The sequence below is a fragment of the Chelonus insularis genome, unplaced genomic scaffold, assembly GCF_013357705.1.
Source record: "Chelonus insularis isolate UGA/USDA-ARS -01 unplaced genomic scaffold, ASM1335770v1 contig_76_pilon, whole genome shotgun sequence".
NCBI classification, from domain to species: Eukaryota; Metazoa; Arthropoda; class Insecta; order Hymenoptera; family Braconidae; genus Chelonus; species Chelonus insularis.
The window spans coordinates 237673-260338 of NW_023276741.1; the positions used below are offsets into that span (position 1 = coordinate 237673).

The following is a 22666-nucleotide window of genomic DNA, read 5'->3' on the forward strand; positions in this document are numbered from 1 at the left end:
GCTTCTTCAAAAATGATCGTTTAACAGTGATTATAATGAATATAGTTTAAAATTTGTAATATATTTCTTTATGCTGATAAATTTCATTGTCAATATGAATGAATAAAATAAATGATTTTATCTTCCAACTTAACAATTTTACTCGTTGGTATTTTTTTAATACTGTAAACTTGTCCATTAGAACATTATTCAATACTCATGTATAATACCTTAAGGGTGTCAGGTATTTTTTCAACAATCAATGACATAAATAAAAAAATAGTAAATGGGAAAAATTAATTTTGTAGCCCATACATTGTTAACATTTTATTTTATCATTATACAGTGATTATAAATTATACAAAATTATATGTATATATTTTATTATTTATGTCTTATACTTTATATATTCCCTACTTATAATTATTAAATTAATTTTTTTCAGCGACGATTATATATGAAAATATCAAAAGTAACATTTTATAATTAAAAGTATATGAAATCGATGATAATTGCAAACTATTTATAATTTTTAAAACATTTCATTTTTTTTGTCAAAATTAGTTTACACTATAATAATTTCAAAAAAAAACTATGAACTCGGCTCAACAAAATAATGACAAAATAAATGATGACCAAAATAACTTAAAGACGAGTAAAAATTTTAGCCGAAGAATTTTTTATTAACATCCAAATATTTTCGAAATGGAAAGTGGATCAGGTAAGAAAGTACATGCACATATGCAATACGTATTACATAAGCACTCGCACAAATATCACAGTTTACTAAATAATAATATAATTATAAATAATAATGCAATTGGGAAATGGATCTTAATTGAAGCAATATTTTTTTCTTTTAATATCCAGTAATAAATGTTTCAAAAAGTGTAACACTTTTTTTGCACATGAAATATCTTTAAAAGTTAAATAACAAAAAAACATTTCACATATAAAATCTACAAATATACAATTATCGGGATTCGGAGATACATGAAAAATTCAATAGAAAAATTAAATTAGACTAAAAATTTATTCGTTAGTCTTCAAATTAAAAAATGTTTTTATCTCTATCCTTGGCTGTATATTTTCTTATTCAATTAATATTCATTTAAGTATTCAGTAAAACTCTTTATTTGGAATAAGAGAAAAACTGATTTTCTCATTTTATTAACTACTCTGTTAAAATTTGTTTTATATCGTCCGATATTCATCTTATATATCTGTTGCGTTCTAATGTTGATTAACAAACAAAACCATTTCTATTGATTTTTTTCTATATCATACAACACAATTACTACGGAGATTAATAAGTTTCAACTTGATTTTATTGAAGGATTATTGTTGTTAACCGTCGATCAAATCGCAATATTGTCAATTATTTATTATTTAAATTATTATTTGGCGAGGTATTAATAAAAATATCAGTAGTTTCATTATTAAGAATATTAATTAACACGTAATAAATAAAAAAATCTCTGGAAACAATTTAAAATGTTCTGATTAATTATTTTTTATCCATATTTAATTGATAAATGACTTTATGCAATGTTCTTACTATACTTTATAAATGTAATATAGTTATCTACTTAGATAAGCTCGATTAATGAATTGGTATTACTTTTAAGTATTGATGTACAAAGGTATTAATTAATATGATAATGATATTAACAAAATTTTGCGATTTAATTTTAGGTAGCATTTATGATTATTTTATCTACTGACACATTTCATTTTTTTAATTTCTTTTCTTTGTTCGTTTATACATAATACGCTATTTTATACGACGAATCCCGATTATATGATTAAGTTATGTTCGTAATTATATTTATCAGTTAATAGTTAAATATTTGTGCGTGGTTTTGGATTTTTTTACGCATCAATTTTTCTCTTTCCTATATTAAATTATTGTTTGCTGTGTTTTTAATTTAAGAATTAGAATATTAATAAATAAAAAATAAATAAAAGAAACACAATGAGTGTTTATTATTTGTCATAATATTTTTTGAGATGTTTTCACCCAAAATGAATGACTAATATATAATAAAATTCTGAAAAAAATGCTTTTGTATTAATTAAATAATAAAAACGAATTTTATTTCTAATACTATTTCGGTTGTTTATTGAAATATTTCAAATTCAATGTTAATATCATGCACATTTAAAAAATATAAATTTAACGTATTTAACATAAATAGAAAATATTATACATCAAAAATTTGATTTAGAAAAAATACATGATAAAATTTTTTAATAGTAACAATAGTCCGAATTCATGCTTTAATTAAAATTACAACAACTCAATTAAAATGTTTTTTATAATTTTATTTTTTTTCTTATAGAAAAGATATTTTAATATAATTTTGACCGTAATAAAATCAATAATAAAATTTAATTAAATTTTTACAAATTAAAAATTTATATTACTACATATTTTATTTATTCGTTTACTTTTTAAAAACTATCGCGAAAAAAGTAATTATAAGGAAAGATAAAAATAGAGAGAAAAAAGTTTTATCAAATAATTTGTACAAACAATATTACTTAATTATTTAATTACTTACGATAAATGCCCTATTCATTTCAATCAATCATCATAATGTTATAATTTTTAACATTTCATTTTTTATATATTTTCTTTCATAATTTTTTTCATAAAATCTTGCCATTGGTAATTTATTTTATTTTTATCGTATTTCAATATAATTAATCCATGACTAATATCTCAATTTATTCATCTTAAATTTAATTAAATAAATGTTATTTAAATCAGATCTTAATTAAAACCTAATTTTCGTGGAAAAAAAAATTTTTAAGAATTTCGAATCATCACATCTACATATCGATTTATCGTTTTTTATCGTGCCTTTGTTGTATTTAGTTATTTGTTTTTTTTAGCATGAAAAAGAGTTTTATTAATAAAATCACGAAATGATCGTGACCGAAATACTTAGTTCTTAAATTATTTCTACACGATGCATGTGTAAACTGGATAATTTAATAATTATTTTTGTATCACGTTGAATTATTTTATTTACGTTTCATAAAAATAATCCGGGCCGAGGAAACTGCCTTTGGCCACATTAAAAAAAAAAAGAAAAATTTATGTGGCAGTGCTGTCATTTTTATAAAACAACCTGTACTACTTGTGTACAGTCTTTAATGAGAAATTATCACATTTTTTGTTGTCTATATTTTTTTCTTTTTTTATTTATATTCACCATTTTGTTCATTTTATTTATTTACTAATAAATAGAATGAAGCAAAAGGATCAACTATCGCCACAGCCTAACAAGAAAGTGGATGTACCACTAATTTATTATTCACTGAATTGATCATTCCATTAACTGAGCACTTAAATTCGATTATTGATTGGTCTCAGATACTTCGTTAAATAAAGGAGTTAATGAATCGACATCTTGTAACCCGTCGAAATTACTCAAAGAATTTAAATTATCTTCGACTTCGACATCTTCAAGAAAATTAGACTCTAACAAATTCGAAACATTTCTACAAACAGTATCAGTTGAATCAGCATTAGCTGGTTCTCCTTGTAAATTCAATGAATTTAAAGTTGGGCTAGATAACATGGGTTCATTAGTTTCTTGATAAACTTCTTGAGGTTGAATGGTATGCAATGGAGTGGAAGGATAAGATCTAGATCCATTACTGTCTTCCGTAAAAGCTGATGGATAAGACATTGCTGGAGGCAGTGGAGTATTTGGATACGACCTTGATTGAATTATTTTTTGAAAAGCATCGACAGTTGGATTTAATGTTGATGGATCCAACATTGTTTCTTGTACATTCAAGTTTGAGTTTGGAATTGAATCGAGAATCAAATCAGTATCATTTATAATTTCATCAGATTGCTCAGGTAATATATTTGAAACTTTTCCATCTTCTCCGCCTAAAAAATTCAAGATTTTGGTAATATTTTCTGATGATATCTCTTTTTCTTCCATGAGAAACTGTTGATCGTTATTCATAAAATTAGTATCATCTAAAAGATAATTATCGGGTTGACCAATAGATCCAAAATCATCGAATTCACTTGGTACTGGAGTATGAACAAGTGAACTACTTGTAGATGGATTGACACTATGATAACTTTGAAATGTTCCAGTTGATATTGGTGACATAAGTGCTGGGTTTACCATTCGATGAAGTGGAACTGATTGCGACCGATATAATTCATTACTTAATGGTTTTACACTATTTAGTAATTCACTTATTTCTTGATCTGCAGGTTTACTTCGTCTATGAACATTTTTTATTTCCAGAAGATTTTCTTGACTTGGATAATTAATCAACAATTGTTTCTGTGGATTTATATCATTAAGAAGTGAAGTTAATTTATCTGGTCCCATACTAAGTGTTCCAATATTATTATTAACTTGAACTTCAACATTTTTAGGGCATCCAAATGATGATGGTGATGATTTCAGTGTTTCATTGTTACTTGAAGGTACAACAAAAATATCAGTTTTACCAGTATAAGGTGCAATACATGATGTGGAACGGGATAATGATTTTTGACTGGTTCTTGATCTACATACGCCAGCTACATTACTTCGTGATCGTGGAACAGGAGTGTTTCGAGGTGAAACAAAAGGACTAGCATTGGCAGAATTTGGTTTGGAAGCGCGCCCATTACTGGGCGAATGAGGACTCGGCGAAATAGGTGTGAAATTGAATGTACGACGACGTGTATTTGGACTTTGTGGAATAGTCTGAACAGGAGTACTAGATTCCTGTACGTGTTCTACGACACTGGTCTCAAAGCTTACACGTCTGCGTGAGCTAGTTTGATTTTGATGATTCAATAAAATTGGCAATGTAATATCTTCTTTTTGTACCTCACTTTTTTCCAATTGGTTTGTTTTTGCTGAAGTTTCAACTCTTACTGTTCCCTTGAGATTCTGCTGTAAAATTAATCGTAACTGAGAAACTTGATCAGATCGTGATGTTTGATCTGTATCTGTACTAATGACATGCTGAATTGATTCATTATCCGAACTAGATGAATTCGATTGTTGAAAATATTGAAGAAGCTCTTCTTCAGGTTCTTGTGAATTATTGCCACCATTTAAATAATCATCTAAAGCATCTGTATCAATAGTACATAATTTATCATTTTTATCCAAAAAAGTAGGATCTTCTTGAAGAATACGTAATGGGTCTTTTGTTAAACCACTACAATCATCTACTGAAACAGCCACATTTGTTTCAGCCGTTGAACGGCCGTTCATATTTTTTTGAGTTTCTATAGCACTTTCATAGTATTTAGAATTTTTTACAGTTGAATTATCAACTACTTCTAGTTTAGTAGTTTTTACATTACTTGGAGATATAACTAAAATTTTACCCGGTCGTTGAATAGTTGATACTTTTGGCAGAGATATTTTAAGATCTTCAGTTTTAATAGATTCTTGTTCACCAGATAGTTTAGCTTGTTTTTCTGGGCTTGTTTCCGTACTAATTCGTGTTTGATCTAGGCTTATTCGTTTTCGGGAAGTTTTTGTTGGAGCTTTAATTTCTCTTGGAGAACTAGAATTATTAGGGGTACATGATCTAAGACATGAACCATTTAGCGGCTCTTCTAGTGCTCGTATTGATGTATTATCACAGTTTAATTGTGGTGATACCGTACAAGCCTGACTTGCAGACCGCGACAGTTTTTTAGACCGATTTACAGTTGATGTTGATTTTATTATTAAATTTGGCGTCGAATTTGTTGGCGGATATTGATTTGATTTAGTTTTCTTACATATTTTTCCTATTGAATTTCGTGTTTCTATACTTTTATCCTTATTGTGATTTTGAATTGAGTCAGTCTGTCGATGTTTTTGATCACGACTATTTTCTCGTTGTTGGAGTTTTTTTTGTAATTGCAATTGCACTTCTCTTGATTTTCCTGATTTTCCCCCAATTGGCGTTGATGATTTTGGGGGTGTCTCTAAAACTAATTTATAACATAATTACTCACATTAAAATATAATATAATTGAAAAACAAAGAAAATCCTGTAAAAGAAAAACTAATGCTTTATAATACTAACTTTTATTAGACGAGGTTGACGAATCTTCTGAAGCGCTAAGAATACACACAGCGGCTAACGATCGAGTGTTGACGCAAAGATTCTGAACTAAATGACGAGCTAATGCACTTAATGATTGAAATTTATGTCCTAATGTACTTTCAGCCCATTCTCTAATCAACGTTGATGCTGCTCCAAGCATTTCTTCAGTAACTGATTTTTCAAAGTCTTCATCCTAATAAAAATGAAAAAAATAATTACACTCAATGAAATAATTCATAAATATGAAATCTAATCTAAAAGTGTTCATTATTCAAATTAATTTCCACTCAAAAATTTAACAAAAATGTTTACCTCTGTTCCTAAAATTGCAGGCAATGTTGGAGTATCAAGTTTTACACGTTTCCTCATTCCTGCATAACAGTAACGAGAATTCCCACGAGTTCCGAGTCTTCGTGGTCGTACTCGTGGGTAAACTTGCTTCATAACTTTACCAAAATCTGCAGTAGATAATGGTTTCATTAAATTGCTCATACAGAAAAAGCTGAAAAAATACATTTTATTTATTCATTAATATTTTTTAAAGAATCAATCATTATCCATTCTTGTTCAAAAAATGACTAACTTATATTCATCGTAAACTTCTTGTTTAGGTAATGATACATCAGGATCTTCTTCCAAATGTGTTTTAATCCACATAATTGTTTGATGGATTTCATAACGATTACCAAGAGGATTTAATGGTTGCCTCAGCGGATCTACACTACTACTTGGATTAAGTAGTGATGTAGGCAGTTTCAGGTACAACAATAATTTCTCTTCTACTGTAAGTTGCTCCACGCTAAGATAAATTTCTTGAACTCGAGATTTTGACTCGTCACTGATTGAAATTAAAGCAGGAAATTAATTAAAAATAGGACTTAATCTTCATTACATTATTATAGCAAAAAAAAAAACGATAAATTTATCCAACCTGATACTCTCTTCAATCATATGTCGAATCTTTTCATTTTTAGCTGCAGATCCAGGACCATGAGCATTTGATGTTAATTTAGCTGAAATGATATCTTGAAGAATATCAATGTTATGAATACCATTTGACAGCCTCGAACCGGCACCTGCTCGTTCTCTTAATGTTTGTTCATTCCCTGAGTCATTAATTAAAACATTAAATCCATCGATAGCATTAGTATGAGATCCATTTTCTCCACAAATTTCATTCCTTTCTTTTTTAATTTTCCTTGTATCAAAAGTACATTCTTCACTAGCCCTCTGGCTCTTGTGAGCAATTCTTGATCTATCATGATTATCTGAGCTCATCGTACTCCGCCTCCACCACCTCCTCGGGGTTTCTTAATTGCTCCAGCTCAAAAGTTAGTTAGAATTCTCTAATATACTTATTTTAAAATTTTTTACATTAGAATTACGTGAAAATCCTAACAAAACAAACAACAACGATGGGCTTATACCCAACCATTTTATCACTATCAGCTGGTGGACTACTTGTTAGCATTGCGAATTCACCCTCTTGGTGATGCTGCTGGTGGTAGTAGTTAATTCTGGACCAGAAACACTGCTTAATTCTTTGATTGATTAAGACACTTTACTTATCAGTTTCTGAATCTTAGTATATAGTTCTTTTTATGATTTTTTTGGTACTAAAATAAACATTATCTCTTTCCAGGAATTAAATACGAACATTTTCAGAAAGTAACTCACTATTATTTTTCACCGAATTCTCCATTCCAATGGGCCACCCGGAGGCCGCCTTTCAACCGCGCGGTGGAGCCTCTTGTTACCACACGAACAAACTAATCACTTTGTGTCACTTTTTAAGATCACGAATATAAACACAAATCGTGTGATTTACACAAATGGTTAACTGTAAGCTCAATCAATGGCATATTTGATTTTCTTCTTTCTTATCTTTATCATAAAAATACCTTTTTTTTCTCTTTTTCTCACAAAATTCTACTCTCTCTTCTGTATTGGTTTCAACGGTTGTTTCTTGAGAAATTATACTGTAGATGGTGTACTAAGCAATTTTTCAAAAATGTAAAAAGAGAATATGGCGACTGCACATGCGCAAAAAGTATTAGAATAACTGAAGTCAACTGTATATAAATAATTGTCTCTAGACTTATTAATCTTATAGGAAATTATATTTTTTTTCCAAATTCATTCATTTTGAATAAAAATATAAAATGCTTTTGATATGATCAAACATTTATTTAAAATGTCAGTGTTTCAATTTTAATTAATTATTTAATTCCAAATTTATTAAATTGAATAATAAACTAGTTATAAATTTTAACACCACACAATTATAGTACAATTCTAGACTTGTAAGTAAAAAAAATTAATAATTACATTTTAAACTTAACCTCTATATTATTTACTAAACATACTGTGTTCATCATGTTATTGATTCGCTTTTGAAAGTTCATATTTTGTGATCATTTATGAACATATTATTTGAAAAATTTATCAAAAATATGAAATTATCTTCATATGAAATATTTTATATAATATAAAAATAAATATTGTTTAATGGACACTATTCTACATTTTTATCATTTAAAATCATTGACAATTATTTATTTAATCGTCTTTTATTTTACGAAATATTAATTAACTCAATAAATGTTAATTAAAACATAATTTATACTATAATTTTACTTAAATTTTAACTACGACAACCTTAATTTCTTATAAAATTAATTTTTAATTCATTCAAATTTTACACGAGGATTGATAAGAACGTTAGCTTGTGTTGGTTAAATTAAGTGTTCTTTTTTTGTTTCAGGTTAAATATAACAAAAAAAGATAAAATGTTGCGACAATTTAACAAGACCAAGTGTGCGCTTCTTGTCTTTCCACGTAGGCATTCTCATGCCACTCAAATATCTCCAAAAAATAATGAATCAGAAAAATATAGAAAAGGCGATCTTATTCATGGATTTGTTCTCGATGAAATTGCACGAGTTGATGAAATGTTTTTAGATGCTATTCGTTTAACACATTTATCGACTGGTGCCCAATATCTTCATTTAAATCGTGATGATAGTAATAATGTATTTTCTATAAATTTTCGCACAACTCCGATGGATTCTACAGGTTTACCTCACATTCTCGAACACATGACTTTATGTGGAAGTAATCGCTATCCAGTACGAGATCCTTTTATGAAAATGTTGCGTCGATCACTTGCAACATTTTTAAATGCTATGACTGGTCCTGATTATACAATATATCCATTTTCTACTCAGAACATCAAAGACTTTTACAATCTTCAATCAGTCTATGCTGATGCAGTCTTTAAGCCACTCCTAAGAGAAATGGATTTTCGTCAGGAAGGCTGGAGACTGGAACATGCAGATTTAAATGACAAAAAAAGTTCAATAATATTCAAAGGAGTGGTATTTAACGAAATGAAAGGAGTTTTTAATGAAAATCAATGGGTTTTTACGGAAAAATTTTTAAATTTGATTCTACCAAGTCATACTTATTCAGTATGTTCTGGTGGATATCCTTTAGATATTCCTAAATTAACTCACAAGGCTCTTACTGATTTTCATGCAAAATATTATCATCCATCGAATTCACGAATTTTTTCATATGGAAATTTTCCTTTTGAAAATCATTTAAAATTTTTAAATGATAATTACTTTACATGTGATAAAATTGATCCTAAAATGTCATCCGTTCCATCTGAATCTCGATGGAAAGTACCAAGAAGAGAACATATAACGTGTAAAATTGATCCTTTAGCTTCTGATCCTGATAAACAGAGTGTTATAGGTATTGGATTCCTATGTAATGACATCACTGATATTCAAACAACTTTAGAACTTAAAATTCTGTCGGAGTTACTTTTGAAAGGTCCAAATTCTGCATTTTATAAAAGTCTAGTTGAATCTGGTCTCTCTGATGGTTTTGGTGGATTTACTGGCTATGATCCCCAATGTAGAGACTCAATATTTATTGTCAGTCTTCAAGGAGTCAAACCTGAAAATTTTCAGAAGATTGAACAAGTTTTCGATGAAACTGTTAATAGAGTAATTGATCAAGGTTTTGGAAAAGATCACGTACAAGCTGTTCTCCATGGTATAGAGATTAGAGTTAAGCATCAAGTATCAAACTTTGGCATGAACCTTCTGTTCAATCTTACTTCTTTGTGGAACCATGATGGAAATTTGATTGAGTCAATGAGAATAAATAAAGCTATCGAAAATTTTAGAATGCAGTTGCAACAAGATTCCACGTATCTTAATAAACTCGTTGAAAAATATCTGAAAAATAACCAGCATCAATTAGTTTTAACAATGTCACCTGATGATGAGTATGAATCGAAGCTAAAAACAGCTGAAGAAAAGTTGTTACAAAGTAAATTGAAAGAATTTTCCAGTAAAGAATTAGATCAAATTTATAATAATGGATTGATTTTGAGGAAGGATCAAGAGAAAGAAGAAAATTTAAATATTTTACCCACATTAAAAATGGAAGATTTGAAAAAAGATGTTAATCGGTATGCTACAGAAAATATTAAAGTCTGTGAAGTTCCAATTCAAATATCAATTCAACCAACTAATGGAGTCTCGTATTATCGTGGGATTCTCAATACTTGTGATCTTTCTGATGATCTTAAACTTTTAGTTCCCATTTTTAACAATGTCATTTCTAAAATGGGAACTAATAGTCATGATTATCGAAGCTTTGACAGATTATGCCAACTGAAAACTGGTGGACTTCATTTTTCAAGTCATATAGCCGAAAAAATCGACAGTTTAACAAGTTATGAAGAAGGTATTTTAATAAGTTCATATTGTCTAGATAAAAACACTGATGACATGTGGAAATTGTGGATTGAATTATTTAACGAAGTTAATTTGGAAGATGCTACACGTTTTGAAACTTTAATAAAAATTCTTGCTGCTGACTTATCACAGGGAATAGCTGATTCGGGGCATATTTATGTAATGAATAGTGCAGCAAGTCTAATATCTCCGATTGCTAAATATAAAGAGAGTATTTCAGGTCTAGAATTTGTTGGAAGGATGAAAAGAATGGTACAAAACAAAGAATTTGTAACAGTATTGGAAAAAATTAAAGCCATAAGTCAACATGTACTAAACAAAGAACATTTTCGTACTGCAATTAATACATCAAATGAAAAAAACATTATTTTAAAAGGATTACATGAATTTTATCAATCTATTGATGGGATACCAAATGTTGAGACAGTTAAGTTGACGCAAAATAATCAAAAGAGTAATGTTGAAAAAGGAGTTCATCATGTTATGCCTTATAATACAAATTACACTTCAAAAACAATATTAACTGTTCCTTACAGCCATCCCGATCATGCTTGCTTGCGAATCTTAGCTAAATTAATAAGTTCAGTTTATTTGTTGAAAGAAGTTCGTGAGAAAGAAGGTGCATATGGATCTGGTGCGACTATTTCAACTGAAGGAGTTTTTACATTTTTTTCATTTCGAGATCCTAACAGTACTAAGACATTTGACACCTTTGATAAAACTTACGATTTTTTAAAGAGCTTTCACTTCAAACATACAGACTTAGATGAATCTAAATTAGGGGTTTTCCAAAACATTGATGCACCCATTGCACCTGGAGATCGAGGAATGACTAAGTTCATTACAGGATTAACAGATGATGATATTCAAATGCAGAGAATTAGGTTGAAAAATGTGACGAAAGAAGATGTATTGAGAGTCGCAGAAAAGTATTTGAGGCCTGGAATTGATGGAGTTAAAGTTGGTCGAGCAATAATTGGCCCAGCAAACTCAGAATTATTAGAAAGGAAATCAGAAAATTGGGAAGTTTGGACAAATGAAAGCGAAGATAGTCAATGAAAATAACATTTCGTACTTTTTTCAGATTGACATTATAAAATTTATAAAATAATTCTTAATAATTTGCAAAATCCAAACTAATGACAGTGTTGTAGTAGTTGAAGTTAATTTCTCTATTAAAATGAATTTTTTATATTAATAATTATTATTAAACAATATAAAAATTCGATCTTAAATCTAATTCGATCATTTTTCATTTAATTTATTACAAATATTTACAGTGCTCTCTAAACGTTAGTTAAAATATTAAAGGAAAAATTCTCAGCTATTCTCTCTATCTTACTTATACGGTATTCTAGAGCAACGTGAGTTTAAATAAAAACTATTGTTTATGTCGAATCGAGAAATACTATTAATAACAGTCTTTTCTAAAATGAATCATAGTTTATATCAACTAACTTTTGGAGTACATTGTAACTTAAATAAATTGAGAATAATTTACATAGAAATTTGTGGTCAAATAATTTCTAATTCATGTAATTTCAGATTAAATTTAGAATTCACAAACATGAAATGTACTTTGGAAGAAGCCAACGTATATTTTCAAGAATCAATCCACTTATTTCATGAATTTCAATGGCTTTTTCAACACCCAGTAATAGAAATTCTAATACATAATTATTTCAAATCATTCCCTCAAGATTGGTTAGAAGCATTAAAAAATTTATCTACTGAGGAATTAAATGATTTTGCCAATGGAAAATTAATGAAAGATAATTGGCCAAAAACACTTGAATTATTTATAAAAAAATGTAAAAAATTAAATAAACTACCACCAGCCCCACAATTATCCAATCCTCAACTTCCAAAGTCTTTTCTTAGTGGATTAAGTCTAAAAAAACAACATGAGATCTTTTACCTCTCTCAAGTTGTTCACCAGAAATGTGTCACAAATGGTATTCGAATCATCGTTGATTTTGGAGCTGGTTTAGTAAGTTTTTCGTCAGAATAAATTTTATCATTAAAACGAAATTCATGCAAATAGTAATTGATGTTTTTTACAATTATTCAACTATTTTTTAGGGCTATATTTGTCAATTATTAAATTATTTATATGATTATACAGTGATTGGTTTAGAATCAAATGAAAATAATGTAAAGATAGCTAAAAAACGACAAACTGAATTATATTCTCAATCAATTGGCTCTGTGAAATTCATTCACATAAAAGTTAATAAAGACTGTGAAGATGAAATTCGAAGCTTCATAAGAATATGTAAATACTCTCAATGTAATTATAATTTTTGTTTAATAGGCTTACATGCTTGTGCAGATTTGAGTGTTAATGCATGTAAATTATTTTCTAAAATGGATGAAGCCAAAGTGTTAATAATCGTATCATGTTGTTATCACAAACTTCAAATTGATGAAAAAAATAAATTTATCAATTTTCCCCTATCAAAAATGTTGAAAAATATTTTAGACAATCATGAATCTCACATTCAAAAGGTTTTTGGCAAAACTTTTTTAAGACTTGCCTGTCAAGAACCGGCAAGTAGATGGGAAAATATGTCAAAAATAACCCATGAACACCATGCTTTTCATGTTCTTGCTAGAGCAGTAATTGAATTATTTATTTATGAGAGTAAGTTGATTTCTTTTATTTAACATATTGTTCAGTTGAAGTTATATTACTTATATTAAAATAAAGATTATTTTCAGATAATATATCATTGACGAAATGTGTTCAAAAAGCTACAAGAAAAACTCAATGCTCAAGTTTTCATCAGTATTTATTAGATACATTGAACAGATACAAATTTAATAATATAAAGGTATTTGATAATGAGCAATTAAAAGAAAAACTACTAAGACTCTGGGAATTGCATAAAGATAAAATGGAAGATGTTGAAATTTATACTGCACTACAATGTTTACTTCAAATGTCAGCAGAATCACTAGTTTTATATGATAGATGTTGCTGGTTATTAGAAAATAACTATTCTACTGAAATAGTTACTATTCTAAACAATAAAATATCTCCTAGATGTTATGCAATTATTAGTAACAAGATAAATTGATGATACTGTATTTAAATTTATTTTTTATTCTTCATAAATTAGGATAAATTAAAATTATTTTGTATACATACATAAAATAAATAATATAAAACATCAGTATGATAATACACATGGTATTTAATATAACTTAATTTTCAATTAGTGAACTATCGACTATATGGATGAATTTGTGATGCTGCTTTGATATTTGTTTTAATGGTGCTTGGAGCTTTACCCATTGTTGATACTGAAAATATAATTTAATTCAATTATTTTTTAACCTAGCCTTGATATATTTGTATACAATGTAATTTATTCATTTATTTGATAATTTATTAATTAGTTTTAACAACTGTACAAATATATTTACCTTGACTGCCAGATCCAGATTGATTGTTGGGACGCCCAACCATCATACCCGAAGATACAGAATTCACACCGGATTGTACCAATGGAACTGAATCCGACTAAAAAAAAACCGAGATTATTAATTAATATAAATGTTATTTTTAACAAGTAATACAATATATACTTACTTTTAGACCTTTTCCCATTCCTACAGCTGCAACCAATGCGTGAGTATCCGCAGCACTACTAGTTTGTGCTTGTTGTGCTCTTGATCCTGCTTCACTTTCCCATTCTTCACGAGCTTTATTGGCAATATCCCAAATGTGATTAATAACTTTAGTATATTGAGCCACTTGTTTCTGAAATAATAGGATAAATGATAGCTATCAGTAAAAAAAAAAGAGTAATGGATTAAATAGTATAGTAATCTTGGGTAATTTACACTAAGAATCAGGCAATAGCAATTAATATTAGCTTTTGGCAGCTTACATTCGAGTCCTAGACACCATAGTTAGCAGAACAACAGAAAATATTACAAAATTGTAGAAAATTTAATAATTTTTGTGGTGAATAAAATTATTCATTACTAATATTTATGAATAGTTTAATATAAAAGTAAGATCTTACATGAGAAGCATCATAACTTAAGTTAGCAGCTTTTATTTCTAATTGGACCATTTTCTGTTCTGCTTGAGGTTCAGGTTTTGTTCTTAGATAATCAGGTACTAAATCATGAGCAAATGTTGTAATTCTTCCCTCGGTCATTCTTACTAATTCTTCATCTTTTTCCGGACTTAACAAAAGTGGTAGAACGGTAAGATTTCGAAGATTGGGTGCTTTATCGTGAGCAAGGATTTTAGATAAACTCGTCAACTGAAACATATAATTATTCATTAAATTGAAATAGTTTTTTTTAAAATACTGATAATATTGTAGAACAATGTACAACTTACATGCCCAGCGATCAAAGCAAAATTATCTAAGAAACTTGGCCAATTCAATGTTTCATATTCATGTTCCAGTTTGAATATCATTGAAGCAATTGAATTTTTTAAATCATTAACACGCATTATTATTGCATCTAGAGCTGCTTCTAATTGTTTTTCTTCTCGTTGCATTTTTTACAATTATTTTCCACTAAACGAACTGTAATTTCCTATTTTTAACAATTTTGTAAAAATGACACAAAACTATAGAACTTTTTTTTTATTGTAAAATTATAATCTTAAGGCTGGGCTGAAGTCAGAAAGTTTAGAAACATACGATCCAGTGTATTTAGATGGGCAGAATCAGTTATAGCGTTTTCGGCTGCTCACACGGCTTGCACGGTGCAGAGACGAGTAACTCCGAACTAACCCGAAAAGTTCCGAAGTATAAAAACTTGAAAGCGGGTCATACAAACGTTCATTATTCAAAACGAATGTTTGACAAGACAATTTATTTTGTAGGTTTTGTTATAAATAACATGAATAAAAAACTATTTAACTATTACATTGGTCTTTTATTGTTAATATTATTATTAGAGTTAATTGTTTATACAAAATTGAAAATACATTAAAACTTAGAATTAATTTTAAATTTAAAACTACCATTATATCGATTATTTAATAATATTTGAATCTTTTAATTGTAAATAGTAAATTATAGTAAAGGAAAAATTAAATATAGAATGTAGCATAACTTAATACTACTTCATACATATACAATAAAGCTGCAACATTATTACGCTTTATCTGACCTCGAATTCTTCGCAATCTTAATAGATTATTATGTATATTAAGATTATTATTATTATTGCCGTAATTATTTATATTACTTCGAAGTTCAATATTTCTCACAATATTACTATCGTCATCTTCTAACGCCAAATTATGTAGGACACAACAGCACAGTATAAAATTTGCAGTTTTTTCAACTTTCTTTAAATCACATCTAACGAAATGTCTATATCGACTTTTTAATAATCCGAAACTATTTTCTATTTTACTCGAGCTTTGCTTAATTCATTATTATGAACTATTTGTTGCCTAGTAAGATTTCCTTAATTTTTATATGGTGTCGTACATTGTTTGTTATTCCATAGGCAGAATCCCTAATATATGATAATTATGACCGAGATTATGTACTACTGGATAAATAAATGATAATTTAAAAATCTTTGAGTCGTGGCATCGACTTGGTGGACCTGTGAGACAATCTATAAACCGCCTTTTAGCATCACAGATAGCCTGAAGTGTAAGCGACGTCTGGTCATGACGATTTGTATTAATTTTACGATGTACATGCTGGTACTGCCTGCTGGAGTACGGATCGGTACATATGTTTCGTCGATGCATCCTACAACTCCAGAAATCCTTGTTAACTATAAATAAAAATTTTAATAAATATACTTTCTAGATAATAAATTTCATAACTCTATAGTTTTTGTAAGTATTAATTTTGGCGATAAAAAATTTTACCCTTCGAAAACCAGCTGCATTCACATTTTTCTCTGCTAGATTTCGTGGGGATCGTAAGCTCAAGTTATTAAATATTAAAATTATGTACTATTACACAAAAAAAGTGAAAATAATACTTACACGTGTTATGTAATTTTGCTCTTTAAAGGTGTCAATATGTAAACCATATGCTTAACCTTAGAGACTTTAAGTTCCTCTTTTTAGTCCTAGCCTTTCGACCAATAGACAGGGATGAGGGGATCTTCGATAGAGAAAGTAAAAATGTGTAATTTTTATAAAAACAATAACAAAATTTTATTGAATGAAAATTATTGAAAAATTATAACAACAATTTAAACGTTACCAACAGATGATTTCTTTTACTCTGGTCGAGATGAATTACAATTAATTGGTCCTCAGTCGATGTTCCAGTCAGCGCAATTATTCACTTTTTCTCGCGAATTAATTTAAATATCAATTTAAAAATAATTTGACGATCAAATAAACTTCATGCAAAAATTTACAAACTTTGAAGTATTATCAATACAATACTCAAGACTTATGATTTCAAGAGATGTTCCACGACGATCTGATCTCGATCTTACTTTTTCGACAACTGACTGATGCATCAAACCTTACGTATTTATTTAGTCGAATGTGACATAATTAGAAGTCCCTTGCTTCAGGCGCGCACAAGTCCCTTCGCATGGTCTTTTCCCTTTTTGGAAAAGCTTAACGCTCTTCTTATGTCACGTACTCTTTTTTTAGAGTTTTATTGCTTTTCGCCACGTGGGTTTTCCAAAAGCAATAAAATATCTAAAAAATGACTTCCTCAACTATTCTTCGAAATCCTTTCTATTTTAACGAAATCTTAGGAAAACTCAAAAAAAAAATAACTTGAGTAATAATCGTTAACCTCAATCCTTAAGTTTATCGCTATTCATTTTTAGCTTTTCTTAAAATATATTTTAAATAATTATATGAAATAATTAAAAATACATTTAGACATTACACACGGAAAAAATTTCCTACTGATATTTAATTTGTTTTTACAAATATTTTTTTGCAGTTAAATACGCGAGATTTATTTTCATTATTTAACCAATATTTAACCGGTTTTTAACCAATATTCAACCGTTATATGCGTCCGGATGTGTAAAAAATATTTTAGTTATTTAACCAGTTTTCAACCAGTTTTTAACTCATATTTAATTATTTTTTTTTAAGTTAAATACCTAATATTTAACCGGGATTTAACCGAGATTTGACCGTGAATATCCAGTTAAATACGCGAGTTATTTATCTGCTTTTTAACCGAGATTGAAAGATTTAAAAGATTGTTATAAAATTAGGCAAATAGATGTGTTTCAGCGTAATAAAGTAAAAACATCTGAAAGTATAAAATAATCCTTTGATGTAGGCATAATTATATTTAATTGATATATTCAATAGAAAGTAAATTTCTGAATTTATAAATTTTTTTCTGGAAATTTTTACCAGCCAAACTAGTACTTTTTCTTAGTTTTTTTAGCTATTTTTACTAAAAAAAAATTACTAACTTTTAACTTTTTTGGGTAGTAAAATTTACTCTAAATTAACTAGTAAAAATTCCTAGAAAATTTTTGCCGTGTATCACATAACACACAAATGCTAAAATATGAACTTCTGCGGATTTCGTAGGATCACCACCCTGATTCCGTAAATAGAATTGGCTTTTCTTGAATAGTTTGATCACTTAACAAATAGATCTTCTTAGTCGAAAGTTTTCTTGAAACCGAAATGATAATCGATTTAATTCTTTAATTATTACATCATTATTACAGTCATAATATTTTGTTCATTATTGCTATTATTTATTTACCCTTTCATCACTATATGACCGAACTACTCTGATATAATCCTCAATTTTTCTTCTTTCTTCTTTTATATTTAAAAGGAAGAAGAAATCTGCTTCAAAGTCATCGTCTGATGATGATGATGACGAAAATAAGAAGTCCATCGTTTCTGCGTTGGACATTATAAGATTTTCAATTATACCCCTTCAAAAAACGATCTCTATCACTAGTTACTCGCGTCATTTTATTTCAAAACGTTTTACTCCAAATATTTCATTACAGATTAAGAAATCCACACTAGCGTCCTTTAGATTCAGGTAACTTGGAACTTACCAGAAAGTCCAGACACGAAAACAAAACGCTTATGACGCGGCAATCTGCCATTGCATGAGTCAATTCGTCAAAATTTCATATATTTTTAGAATACTATTACTAATTTATTTTAGGGATATAGTGCCCTCGCGGTTTCTATGAACTGAAAAGAACCAGTTAAAGTCCGGTTAAATAATCGAACCGAAATTCAACCGTTTTTTCTCGGTTGAAAAGCAGATAAATAACTTGCGTATTTAACTGGATATTCACGGTCAAATCTCGGTTAAATCCCGGTTAAATATTAGGTATTTAACTTAAAAAAAAAATAATTAAATATGAGTTAAAAACTGGTTGAAAACTGGTTAAATAACTAAAATATTTTTTACACATCCGGACGCATATAACGGTTGAATATTGGTTAAAAACCGGTTAAATATTGGTTAAATAATGAAAATAAATCTCGCGTATTTAACTGCAAAAAAATATTTGTAAAAACAAATTAAATATCAGTTGAATTTTTTCAGTAAATAATTAATTTTATATCTGTTCTCGCCACTAAAATTTGTTTATAACAGCCTGTAATTGTTATAAATAATTGAAAAACGTCAATAATTATTGGATTTGAGTTTTTCCAGCGGAATATGTTTAATATCGACTAGATAAGGTCTCTGATGACTCTATATGTACTTTCGCGGAGTTGATTTGTTTATAACAGCCTGTAATTGTTATAAACAATTAAAAAACGTCAATAATTGTTGGAAGAATTGGACTGTATGAGAAAGTTATCTAAAGTTTACTATTGCATCAATTTTTATTCTTTCAATATTTATATAAGCGTAGAAATTAATTAAACTAACAAGAATTTATTTCCATTCAAATCAGGGTTCGGCATTAATATTTTTTTTTGTAGTATTATAGGGCAAAATTATCAATTACTTCTGTAATGGATAATTTAGAAAAAAAAAATATCAATTATTGAATAATCATTAATATCGAAAATAAAATTATCAATTACAGTATTAATTGATAATTTTATTTTTAAAATTATCAATTGATAATGTAATTTGTAATTTAATGGATCCAATTACAAATTAATAAAGTAATTTGTAATTTCGTAGATCCAATTACAAATTAACGGAGTAATTTGTAATTTTATAGATCAAATTACAAATTACTTTTGTAATTGATAATATTTTTGGTGAAATTACAAATTACAGGAGTAATTTGGAATTTTTTTTGCCAAATTACTAAATACAAAAGTAATTTGTAATTTAATAATTTAAATTTCTAAATTAATAATTAGTAATTTTACTAAGAATTAATTAAAATTTTTATTTATTTTGTGATGAAAGCATCACGTTCTCATAATAAGACAAAAAAAATGTTTTAATATGTATATCAACGATGCAACTTATGGTTCAATAATAAATTATGTGCTTTAAAGTTCACACATATATTTTGACCATAACACATGTGTTTATAACAACTTATTTATGTTTTAATGTTCGTCAAGATGTTTTAACGTTGAATCATACAATTAAACGTTCTAACTTATGTTTTAATGATTAAATATATGTTCTAACGAACTTATTTATGTTCGAATAGTCGAATATGTATTCTAATGTTCCGGTTTATGTTCTAATAATGGAGAATGCATTCTCAGAATTTTTTTTAATGTTCTAATCGTCCAATATTCGTTCAAATGTTCTAAATTATGTTCTAATGAACAAGAATATGTTTCAACGTTACATTATGTCTTCTAACGTTTCCACATATGTTCTTATGATGAAATATGTGTTCTTATGAACTTATTTATGTTCAAATGGACGAATATGGGTTCTAATGTTCCAGATTATATTCCAATAAACTGGAATATGTTCCAACGTTATATTATGTGTTCTAACGTTTCCACATATGTTCTTATGATGAAATATGTGTTCTTATGAACTTATTTATGTTCAAATGGACGAATATGGGTTCTAATGTTCCAGATTATATTCCAATAAACTGGAATATGTTCCAACGTTATATTATGTATTCTAACGTTTCCACTTATGTTCTTATGATGGAATATGTGTTCTAACGATCTTTTTTAAGTTCCAATGAACAAAAATATGTTCCAACGTTATATTATGTGTTCTTATGTTCCCATTGATGTTCCGACAATAGGGAATTCGTTCTAATGATCTTTTTTAAGTTCCAATGAACAAAAATATGTTCCAACGTTATATTATGTGTTCTAACGTTTCGACTTACGTTCTAATGATTGAATATGCGTTCTCACGAACTTATTCATGTTCAAATGGACGAATATGGGTTTTAATGTTCCGGATCATATTTTTAATAAACTCGAATATGTTCCAACGTTATATTATGTGTTCTAACGTTTCGACTTACGTTCAAATGATTAAATATGTGTTCTAACGAACTTATTCATGTTTAAATGGACGAATATGGGTTCTAATGTTCCAGATCATATTATTAATAAACTAGAATATGTTCCAACGTTATATTATGTGTTCTAACGTTTCGACTTACGTTCTAATGATTAAATATGTGTTCTAACGATCTTTTTTAAGTTCCAATGAACAAAAATATGTTCCAACGTTATATTATGTGTTCTAACGTTTCCACATATGTTCTTATGATGAAATATGTGTTCTAATGAACTTATTTATGTTCAAATGGACGAATATGGGTTCTAATGTTCCAGATCATATTCCAATAAACTAGAATATGTTCCAACGTTATATTATGTATTTTAACGTTTCCACTTATGTTCTTATGATGGAATATGTGTTCTAACGATTTTTTTTAAGTTCCAATGGACGAATATGGGTTTTAATGTTCCAGATCCTATTATTAATAAACTAGAATATGTTTCAACGTTATATTATGTATTCTAACGTTTCGACTTACGTTCTAATGATTAAATATGTGTTCTTACTCTCTCGTGTACGTTGTGATAATCAGAGATATTCGCTCATGCTGTATAAAAAAGTGAGCTATGCTCGAACTCGAACGCAACTATTCTTTTCTATAGAATTTTTAGATGGATTATTGTAGTAAGTCAAACAGCTCTCCTTGTAGTCGTGAATGGTTAATAAACTTTTAATTAAAGTAGAATAAATGTCATTAAATAGCTTATACTCATGTATGCTTATTGGAAGAGTAGAATTTTACTGAGAAGAACAGAAGTAGAATAGTTTTATCGATTTAGCTATCACTCAAGTCGCTGCTGAACTAGAGTGACTTTTTGAAACGTTACGGTTTTTTTCTTGAGTACAAAACAAAACGTTGACTTCTCAGGCCACCAGATGATTACCTGAGTAGCGTTGTTGGCTATTGCAATCATCTGTAGCGAACCTTACTAGTAGAAGTCAACCTCAGACCATGAAAGTAATGTGAGCTCATGGTAAAGTTATAGGGTGACTATCTAAGTTGCTCGTTAAACTACTGTGGTGTCTATAGTGGAACTTTCTTTTTACTATAAGCTTTAAGAAAAGCAAAAATGAATTAGATCATCTTACCAAAAGTGGATTGTTTAAAATTGCTTGAGTTTTGAGCAAATGTTGGCAGTTGGTCAGCCAATATTCACTAGGAATGCCTTGGTTGTATCTTTGCAGACGATGAATAACTCTCTAGGATGAAATGTTCGTTCCAGGATTACCAAATGTAGACTCCTGATGGTTAAGTTGGAGGGTGATAATACCGAATGCACAAAATCAACACCAAATATTATCAATTGTTGTGACAAAGTACTTTTTCAATTCAATCCATCTACAAACCAATGAATAGCTTGAACGATCAACGAAGACTAACTGCTCAGCGAATAAAAA

The 22666-nt window shown here is 28.4% G+C and overlaps 4 protein-coding genes across 4 annotated transcripts; 2 read left to right on the forward strand and 2 right to left on the reverse strand.

The window, feature by feature from the left end:
• Positions 1–2630: 2630 nt before the first annotated feature.
• LOC118071256 (uncharacterized) lies at positions 2631–8023 on the reverse strand. The gene is made up of 5 exons (XM_035090308.1): positions 6992–8023; positions 6644–6898; positions 6373–6562; positions 6040–6253; positions 2631–5944 (listed from the first exon to the last, which is right to left on the reverse strand). The coding sequence occupies exons 1-5, from the start codon at positions 7336–7338 to the stop codon at positions 3345–3347; spliced, it is 3606 nt and encodes a 1201-aa protein (XP_034946199.1). The 5' UTR covers positions 7339–8023; the 3' UTR covers positions 2631–3344.
• Positions 8024–8216: 193 nt separating this feature from the next.
• Positions 8217–12029, forward strand: LOC118071222 (presequence protease, mitochondrial). Its single transcript, XM_035090268.1, has 2 exons — positions 8217–8363; positions 8825–12029. The coding sequence occupies exon 2, from the start codon at positions 8850–8852 to the stop codon at positions 11892–11894; it is 3045 nt and encodes a 1014-aa protein (XP_034946159.1). The 5' UTR covers positions 8217–8363; positions 8825–8849; the 3' UTR covers positions 11895–12029.
• A 35-nt stretch (positions 12030–12064) lies between these two features.
• Positions 12065–14021, forward strand: LOC118071223 (protein RRNAD1-like). Its single transcript, XM_035090270.1, has 4 exons — positions 12065–12199; positions 12381–12825; positions 12918–13479; positions 13557–14021. The coding sequence occupies exons 2-4, from the start codon at positions 12403–12405 to the stop codon at positions 13913–13915; spliced, it is 1344 nt and encodes a 447-aa protein (XP_034946161.1). The 5' UTR covers positions 12065–12199; positions 12381–12402; the 3' UTR covers positions 13916–14021.
• MED8 (mediator complex subunit 8) lies at positions 13919–15535 on the reverse strand. The gene is made up of 5 exons (XM_035090271.1): positions 15196–15535; positions 14870–15115; positions 14431–14601; positions 14265–14361; positions 13919–14141 (listed from the first exon to the last, which is right to left on the reverse strand). The coding sequence occupies exons 1-5, from the start codon at positions 15358–15360 to the stop codon at positions 14062–14064; spliced, it is 759 nt and encodes a 252-aa protein (XP_034946162.1). The 5' UTR covers positions 15361–15535; the 3' UTR covers positions 13919–14061.
• Between the last annotated feature and the right edge of the window lie 7131 nt (positions 15536–22666).